At 45.4% G+C, this 9,973-nt stretch overlaps 1 protein-coding gene across 4 annotated transcripts in view; it reads right to left on the minus strand.

Moving 5' to 3' along the window:
• Positions 1-9,293, minus strand: part of STK26 (serine/threonine kinase 26) — a gene marked incomplete at its 3' end in the record, with an annotated part of 30,547 nt that extends 21,254 nt beyond the window's left edge. For 2 of the 4 annotated variants that reach the window (XM_080624435.1, XM_080624433.1), the window contains exons 1-2: positions 9,019-9,292; positions 8,796-8,911 (exon numbers count right to left, since the gene is read on the minus strand). In XM_080624435.1, coding sequence (XP_080480561.1) covers positions 8,796-8,837 — 42 coding nt within the window. In that variant the 5' untranslated portion in view covers positions 8,838-8,911; positions 9,019-9,292. Of the gene's footprint in view, positions 1-8,795; positions 8,912-9,018 lie in introns of all 4 variants that reach the window. The other 2 variants (XM_080624436.1, XM_080624434.1) reach the window with 1 other exon arrangement.
• Between the last annotated feature and the right edge of the window lie 680 nt (positions 9,294-9,973).

Here is a 9,973-nt window from a genome sequence, read left to right on the forward strand (position 1 = left end):
TCTATACCAATTACGTGCAAAGAGCATCCTGCATTGAGGAAAGGAAACAAAACAAAGGTTCTCCTGCCAGTGAGCTTCTCTGTAACTGAATATCCCTACATGTCAAACAGAGCCCCACTTCGCTTCCACTGTATATATCAATACCTCTAAACCACATAAAGATCCTCAAAGCACTGCATACAGCTCCATATCCTTCAGTGTGCTCACATCTCCGAGGGGCACATCCTACCAAAAGAGAGGGATGAAGGAGGGGACACACACAAATTACATGGCTAGGTCTTTACTATGATTTGGCCCATCCCTTGGCAGGAGGATAAATCTAGATAATCTCTAAAGTCCCTTCCAACCAAGACCATGCTCTCATCGTATGATGTGTAAAGACCTAAGTGGTTGAACACTCTATAGCTAGAAGGATCCTCTATCCTTCAATGGAGACAGAAGTCACTTCAAGAAATCAACAGGTTCTGGTACCCCAAAGTATTCAAACTCTGTTCTACACGTGTTAGAGTTCATCAACAGCTGATCTTTCACAACAAATTTAATCTCCTTTGTTGAGCAGCACAGGACAAGTGACTGCTGAATGGGGCATCAGCTCACCTTAGTGAATTAACTGCCTGCACACCTGAACTGTGTGTCAGAAGAGAGAAGACATCTGCAGCCTCTCATTGCTGAAGATCATTTGTAATCTCTCCATTATAAACTGCTTCAAAACCCCTCGTCTGCACAGAGATTACAAAAGCCACATCTAATAGGAATATGGAAAAATCACCATTTATGGGCTGCAGCCTACTTTTAGCATAAGCCTCTCCCCTCAGCACCAGCCTGCTTATCAGTGCACATACACTTAGGGGTTTTTTTTCTACTCTTGCCACACCCATTTAAAGGAAAAACTACACCAAAACTGTGCCAGCAATAAACTGTATCATCACAGCATTTGGACCATTTCCCTAGTATTTAGAGGTGCAGGATCTACACCTAAATGGAAACTGCTACATAAATTGTCAGGCTTCCTCACCACTCTATCTTAAAAAGCCATTTTAGCACTTTTCCTGTGCAAGTTAGAACTTGATACACAGGTTTTCATCCTGTAAATACAATTAAATTCATGCTATAATCCAGCTAGAATGAAAAACAACAAAATCCAGCTTTTTAGCTTGCCAGCTCACAAACTAGAAGGCAGCAACAAGGCATGAAGTTTAACACACACAAATATCTTTGGGAAATCTCCCCACTGAAGTAGTCATTGCTTATTTTCAGGCTAAACAAAATTAAAGCAAGGCAGAAAAACACTAATTGAGAAATGTAGGATGGCTCCAAAACACAATGTGGGTTAAGGAGCAGGTCACAAGTTTATTTATCACAGATAAGTCTCCAGGCATAATCACTGCCTGCAAAGAAACCCAAGCGGGAACCCACAGTTGGAGGGCATCACGCTATTCCTCAAGCTTTGGAAAGGAAAGCAAACACACCAGTCTGCTAGCATCCCAGATTTCTGTCCTCTCCCCAAGGCTAGGCGACCACAAGCTTGAAAAGCTTTACTCTTCTCTTGAATACTGGCCCTTGATCCTATCAATCATATTAGACCTGAAGCTACAAGAACCACAATGAAAAACCAGAAATACAACTCCAAAATGAGCTACAAAGGAAGCAAGAAACCTATCCTGCCAGAACCAACCTGCCCTTTCAGGAAACTCCTTTTTCAATTACTCTGCAGCTCATTCATGGCATGGCAAAGCATCTCATTACATAAACCTGCGAGGGGAAGGGGGAAGGGAGGAAGAGAAACACCCTGAAATAAAAGAATCAGATTCTTCTTGCCAACTAGGCTAGAATAAAGCTGTGTAGGAATGTAAAAATGTTCTTGCTGTGACCGGTTGCCAGATGACACCTTCCTAGGTGAGACATTCCCAGCAAGATCATCTTGCTCCCCTCATAATTCACGGTATGTTTTTAACTGATTTCCATCAGTAGAAATTCAATCTTCTTTCATTCAGTGTTTTATGTTTAGGCACTTCACAACACTCATGGTCATTCCAAGCTGTACAGTGTTTTTTTATGATGCTTTCAGCTCCCACCACAGAAGCCTGCATTGAAATACAACTTGACATCCAGGAAAGCATAAGACACCCTCTGACTCCCCTCCCTAGTCAAGATTATTCAGATACTCAGAACATACAACAGTCCCCAATTGAGAGGAAAGCCTACAAATGATCACAGAGCAGGGGGAGAGAGAAAAAAACCACAAGCTCTTCAGGACAGAACACATGGTTCTTGAAAACCACCCTGGGATCTCAGACTCCCCCTTCCACAGCTCAAGTGTGAAACCTGCAGATAACTAACGTCTCTCATACCTTGTTCTCCCTCACTGATGAGTACAGGATTCATGCAGACTCAAGACAGATCCCACCACAAAGCTTTTCCAGATATCCTGCCTCAATCAAAACCATTCAAATCCAGATTTTGGCAAGACAAACTTGGCTTCACACTTCTAAGAGCCAACTACGCAGTTCTTCAAAGCCTTCTTCCTTAAGAAAGATCTAAGCTGAAGCCATAGACCTAATCAATGTAGCCTACCTCTGCAAAACCACATGCACAAGATCTGAGGGAGAACGAGCCCAGCAAGATACTGTTACCTTGTCAGTCCCTTTTTAATAGTTTCTCTGAGTTCCTTCTGTCAGATTTATTTGGCTAGCAATCCCTGTGGCAGAATGGATTTCAGCAAATATTGCTAGATGGGCACTCTTCCCATGAGATTTAAGTCTTTCCTTCGGAGCTAAGGAGTGTGCTCAGTGATTGTCAACCAATCATCAGACCAGGCTTGTCCCAGAACTGCTACGAGTTTAAATTTAAAGAACAAATGACAGTTCTTTAAAAAGTGGCGAGGCAGCATTAGGAAAGGATGTGATTTTTTTCAATTATTTTAAGTTAGAAAAAATCCCTCAGGATTTGGAATAGTGATTCCTGGAATGACAGAGGCCTCACCAACTCTTCATTTCCTCAAAGACAACATCCAAGCAGGCACTAATTACAGCATCCAAAAAGTTATCCGTGACAGAAGAATTTCAAAAGCAACTTTGTACTGTCCATCTCCAACCCCACCTCCCCAAAACCCAGCCCTGAACTCTTCTGTCAATTATTAAACTCAGCCCCCAAGATAAATGAAAGACAAAACAGAAGTCTCTTATCACTTCTCAGAGTTCATGACTCTCTTAAACCTGAAGGTGATCACCATAGAGCAAACAAGTGGTACTGTTACTAACAGGCTTAAAATTCATCCTTTCACTTTTGGGGATGGTCAAAAACTTGCGTTTCAGAACACTGAAAACAATGAGAACTGAGGTGATTACTCCTGCCCATCTTCACTAAGATGTTGTATAGGTCTCATACAACAAATACCACTGCAGAGGCACATAGTCATATAAACTCTTCATGGTGTGCCACATAGTTACTATATATAATGAAACAATCCTCCCATCAAAATAGACATTTAAGTAAAGATTTTGTTTCTTTTTTTTTAAACAGCTAATTGCAATATGTTCCTGAGCTGCTCCTTGCTGTATAGTCTCCTTTTTGAGGAAAAGGAAAAAAAGGAAAATAAAACTTTTATCAGGACTTGTAAAGCTGAGATGCTGGAGTTCAAGAACAGCCAGTGAGAACCTTTTCAATATTAAATTCAACAGAACAAGGAACAATTATATATGTCTAGAAGTTAAAAGTCTGGTTTCAGATGTAACATTTTTACCTTTTGGGGGGAATTATCCTCTGTCCAAACCTGACAGTATACCATAGTAGAGAACAGCAAAGAAATTAAGGTGAGAAGAGTTGAGTTTTGTTTCTGTGCTCTCTGCAGCTCTGGCAGATTTGCCTCTGAATTCCAGGTCAGTGCACTCACTGTGTTTAGAACTGTAAAATCTGAACAAAAAACAACAGCAAAAGTCTACTGTGGATTTTTTCTTCTAAGCCTGATAAAAACAGCTGCTGGATTCTAGGTGATGATACCTACACAGCTCCCATGCATCAAACACTTCCCAGAGCCTCCTCTAGCCTCCTCCTTCGATAACAGTAAGACAGCACAAGTATGACAGCCCTACTTTGTCATCAGGGTAACTCATCACAACACCCAAGATGGAAGAACCAAATTCAGCTAGTAAAGCCTGAGCTGAGTTAGCAAACTGCTATTAGATATGATACAGTTTGTACATCAAGCACAGCCAGGAAAGGAACAATCACAGTGTTGAATTCCACAAATATTTTAATGCATATCTGCTTCAAGTAGCAGGGAGGCATGTTCTCCACAGGTCTTACACGACCATCCTCCTGCAGTCGGCCTGCGCTGAGGCTCACAGCACACATCAAGGAGCTGAAATTGGACAAAGCATTAACAACCAAAACCCACTGTAGTCCATCCTAGCTTAATCATAAGAGATCCCTGTTGTCTAGGCACTGTGGAAGTCTCCTGGTGCCAGCAAGTGCTTAGACTTTCCAGTTTCCTTTAAGCCTTGTCTCTAAATAATAAAAGTTTAAAGCCTTTTAAAACTCACTGTAGAAGCATCTAGATATAGCTCAGTTCCTAGGATAGGGGTAAAATTAACAGCACTGTGAACGGACCTTTCTTTAAAGGTTTCAGTTCCTCTAATGCCCACCTTTTAAACATCTGACAGTAACAGACTGCTTGCTCTTAACAGAAGGCATTCTTGTTACTTCAGTGCATAAGGTTTACTAGAAATGTGATGCACTTCCAGACTAGCTTCAGGCACCATACATAAAGAGCCGATTTCTACAAGTGCACTACTTTGAAAGAAAATGTATTTTTTTCCCCCAAAGACTACCACTTCCAATATGAAATGCCACCTCTCCTTTAACCTTTCCATACCCATTCAGTAGCTACCTGTAAACCAACTGCCCCTGAGCAGGGATGGAGACTCTCCAGGTTGAGGCCGTTTGAGTAAGCAGCGTCCTACAGCCAGTCTGTTAACTGGCAGCACGGAGAGCAAAGCTCACCTTTACATCCAGGTTTGTATTTAATCAAGCAACCCTTCAGCTGTGAATCAGAGTACACTGGCTGACAGGTCACATGCTTGTGGCTGCTCTGCTTTTGGGGGAAGTTAGGCTCTTTATTGTGATATAGCCTGAATGCCAATAAAAACAGATGGAGATCAGGTCTAAACAACCTCTCTGGCTCACTCAAGACTACTGCCATACAGGATCAGGAAATATCAACAAAGCCATGGGAAAGGAAACAGAAAGTGTTTATAGATGAGTAGGACAGCAGCAATAAAGAGAAATGAAGTCCTAAACCAGGTTCCAAAGACAAGAAGAAACACAAATAAGTACCAACATTTCCATCAGGAATTAATATTTCACAGACTTAAGATTTTAAACACAAAATTATAATAGGAAAGGAAGTTCATACATGGAAACTACCGGCTGAAAAGGACATTTATTACTTGAGTGATGCTCCATTGCTGAAGTTTACAGACTAGTTTCAGAGTTTATGATGCTAACAAACAGAAGAATTTCCTCACTATCCAACTAACAAAATGTTAATTGTTGCTCACTTGCAAGTTACAGTTTTCAGCCTCTTGTATTTGTAAAGAAGTTCCAGAGCACTGTATGAGATGCTGCCAGTAAGTTCATCAAAAATGCATCCATGTGAAATGACTAACATTTATACATCTTGCCTGCTGGGCCAAAGAAAAGCAGTAGTGTAGGACTACTACTACTACTACTACTAAGAGATCCAACACCTCCACTCCAGCCCGGTTTTCAGTACAGGGCCTGGGCTGGTAAAAGACACAGACAGGCTCCAACACCTCTATTGCAAGCCATATCCAGAAACACTCGGTGTGAGTTCAACCGGATTCCTTGAAGTCAGTGCCAGCGGACAAGTTTCTCACTGCAAGATCTCAAAGCATTCCAGACTAAGAATTAGTTTGAATATTTTTATCACAAGGAACTGTACAGTGACATTACTGAATAAAAACTAACCTGGCATTCAGGCTCACTGCAAACTGTGCTTCATGTAACCAGGACACCTTAACTGTGCTCCCATAGCTCCATCAATTATCCATTCTTCCCTCTCATCTTGGATTCTGTCTAAAATGCCATCATTTTGGGCGTCATGCTCGGTTTCAGAACACTCATACATCACAGAGTGTATGTCATCTTACACGTTCACAGAGCACTTTGATTTTATTGAATGGGTTTAGAAGTTTGGCAGCTGGGTAAGTTAGCATCATAAAATCGGATCAAGTAGAGGCTTTCCAAAGGAGTGAGGGAAAAGGAACGTGTTTAGGAAGTTGTTTGCACAGGCAAGAATTGTTAGGTATAAGATTTGGTTTTGCTAGGGACACAAGACAGGTTAAACAGAACACAACCACTACATAAACAAATGGTTCTGCAACTACTCATAAAGGCAGCAGACAATACTACCTTTGGGTCCTCCTCTGTTGCCAGGGTACCAAAAGTCAGAGTTCACCAAAATAGCTCTATATAACTTTCTGTAGTTTTCCATGTTTGGCTTCTTTTTAAGGGAATCTGACTCTTCGTAAGACTTTAAAAACAGTAAAAAATGCTCCTGTTATACTCTGGTGATAAAGTGTCAAAGTCTTTTCTTTGTAGAATGGAAATTATATAACACATTATGTCTGGAGTTTTGTTGATACTTTGTGTGTATAATGAAATGGGAGGGAAAGTAGAAGAACACAAAGCTGAAAACTTCAAACCTCTAACACATTCTCTGCTAAATTCAGTTTCCAATTCTTATATTCAATACAATGCATCCCTCAACACTGACTACAGAACACGGGGTTTCTTCCATCACAGAAAAACCTGTTTAATCCTTCTTCAGTTGATTATCATGCACTTACTTTAATACTGAGCAGAAGCAGGGACACTTTTATCATCATCTGGATGATCCTGACTATTTCAATAGGTTAAAAAAACCCCCAAATCCACAACAAAAGAAGTAACCTTTGTACCTCAGACTATCACACTCCTCTAGAACAGCTGCTGTCTGGGTTTGTTTTGTTGAGGTTTTTTTTTTAAAGGAGGAACACCCCTGCATTACAACTCTTCTAAAAGAAGAGTGAGCAGATTAATTTTACACCAAATTCTATGTCTTTGTATTCTAAGACTTTCAGGACTTGTGCCAAAATCTTTATAAGAAAAAGTCACCATGGGAAAACTGTATTTTAATTCTGTGCAGCTGTATATATATATATATATATATATATAAAAAACAGCTTAAAAGAATGCTTTAAACATACAGATATATGAAGGGGCCTGGATCAATCTAACAATACTTGTGGGACTCAGTATGCTATAACATAAAGTTTATTGACATAACAGTAGGAAACAGAACCTTAAATAGTTTCAAGTTCCTTTTGTGATGACAGGGCAGCTATGGAAAACAGGACAACTATACATTAGGCAGATATAAAAATAAGAAATTGACAAACTCAGATGTTGAAACAGAAGTTTCCAAATACAGGCACACAGACAAAAACCACACTCAAAACCAGAGGATGTAAATAAATAAAGCCCAGGCTAAAGCCTCTAAAACTTTTATCAAGTTTATTTAGGAGGTACCACTACAGCAGTAACCTGGACATATTAAGGGAACAAATGAGACTGAGAAAATGTGGTTTGTGTCCTCTTGTAACCGTAAGTCAGAGTGTGACCAAAGTTTAACTGATTTCAGGAAGTCTGTGAATTATGAGACATGAGAAAGGTAAAGCCAAACCTTAGGGCTGCAACTGGCCTAAATTAATCTATAAATACCGTTTATATATCAATCCTACACTTTCTGGAAGCAGCAAAGATACCTGAGCAAGAGAAATTTTAACTTTCTGTTCTGAAACCTCTTGAACTCTCTACTGTACATGTCTTACATACATAAGAGATACCTCATAACGGCTTCTATGTCACCTGAACTAAAAAAGAACTCCTCCAATATTATACAGGTAGGAATATCCCAGAAGTTAAAACAGAAAGCTCAAAATACTGGCAGCATATCACAAGCCAAAGTCAACACCGAAATGAGCTTAGTCCTCAGCACCTTTAAGTTTGATAAAGATTCCTGACCCACCTTGTATTACATTATCTAGCAGAATAAGTACAAAGAGTCAGAGATATTCCACCTTTGCTATGAAAAATCAGTAATACACGTGCATGCTTGTTTCCTGAGCAGATACCACACAGAAATGACACCAGGTCTCATCCCCGGCCGAACAGAGGAGCTTGTTTCTGCCGGGTGACGTCTCCCTTTGCTGTATCACCACTGCACCTCGCCTTTACCCCTGCCACAAACCGCGAGGTCCCGGCGAGGCTGCGCTGCAGGCCCGGCACACGCTGGTGGGGAAGTCCTGCAGGAGGTACGGCTGCTGGCGAGCCCGGCCTGTCATGTACTGCACTCCCACACACCCTGCCATTAACTTAAGTGCGCCTTTAATCAGTTCGTGAAGCTCTTACGTGCTCCTGGATGCAGCGCGGCCAATCCCGAACAAAGGGGGGACGGAGGGAGAGGGCATCCTCGCCTCCGAGGTGCTGGCCGCAGGTACGCGGCCCCCCGCGTAGCCGGGCCCCCAGTTACCTCAGCTCAGCGAGGGATCCGGCCCACGCTCCTACCTAGGCCAGAGAGGCCTCCCCGCGGCCCGGACTCGCCGCCAAGCCCCGCTTCGCCCACCCGCGGTTCCCCGGACCCTGCGCCCCGGCGGCGGCCTCCGAGCGTCGCTTCCGGAGCCGGGGCCGAGCCCTCGGCCTCCATTTTGGGTCCGGCGCGGCGCGGAGCTCACCTGCATACCGGGCACTTGCACCGCCACGGGCGAGTGGGCCATGGCGGGCTGCGGCGGCGGGGCGCCGCCCGCTGCTCCCCTCTCTCGGCCTCCCTGCTCCTGGGCGGCGGCGGGGCCTGGAAGGACAAAGCGGCAGGGAGGCGGCTTTAGCGCGGGCCGCGCTCCCTCCTTCCCTCCCCTGCGGCCCGCCCTGCCCGGCAGCCCCCGCCCGCCGCCGGCTCACCTCGCAGCCGCGGGGATGGGGCCGAGCTGCGCGACGCGAGCGGGAAGGGGGATCCCTAGCGCCGCTCTGCCATGCCCGCCGAGCTCCCAGCAGCGGCCCTCGCCCTGCCCATGCCCCCCTATCCCCGGTGCCGGCGCGGCTGCTGGGGGCTTCCCCGGAGAGGCGCGCGGGACGGCGGTTTTCGGCACGGCCGGGCTCAGAGCGCCATGTCGGACTCCGGCGGGAGGCAGTGGCTGCTGTGCGGCGGCGGCTTCTTCCGTCTCAGCTCCGGCCTCGCGGGGCGGAGCCACCGCCGCCGCACGGGCCCCGGCGTCAGCTGACCCCGCCCCCTCGGGCGCCACCGGCCGGTGCTCGGAGGCAGGGGCGGTCTCGCAGCGTTTTGTTCTCGCCAGGCGCTGTTCGGGGGTCTTGCCCCACGGACACGGGCACAGCTCCTGTACCTGGCACATGGCCTTTGCCCCTTGGACGCCCGAACTCCTCGCAGCACCGCGCCGGTACCCCCGGCTCCTGCATCTCAGACAGACTGGGACAGAAACTGAGTCGGTGTTTTCATAGAATCACAGCATAGTTTGTGTTGGGACCTTAAAGCTCCTCCAGCTCCAACCCCTGCCACGGGCAGGGACACCTTCCACTGGAGCAGCTTGCTCCAAGCCCCTGTGTCCAACCTGGCCTTGAGCACTGCCAGGGATGGGGCAGCCACAGCTTCTCTGGGCACCCTGTGCCAGCGCCTCAGCACCCTCACAGGGAAGAGCTTCTGCCTAAGAGCTCATCTCAGTCTCCCCTCGGGCAGGTTAAAGCCATTCCCCTTGGCCTGTCCCTACAGGCCCTTGTCCAAAGCCCCTCTCCAGGTTTCCTGTAGCTCCTTTAGGCACTGGAGCTGCTCTCAGGTCTCCCCTTCAGGAGCCTTCTCTTCTCCAGGCTGCCCCAGCCCAGATCTCTCAGCCTGGCTCCAGAG

This window comes from Psittacula echo (assembly GCF_963264785.1).
Source record: "Psittacula echo genome assembly, chromosome: 8".
Classification (NCBI taxonomy): Eukaryota; Metazoa; Chordata; class Aves; order Psittaciformes; family Psittacidae; genus Psittacula; species Psittacula echo.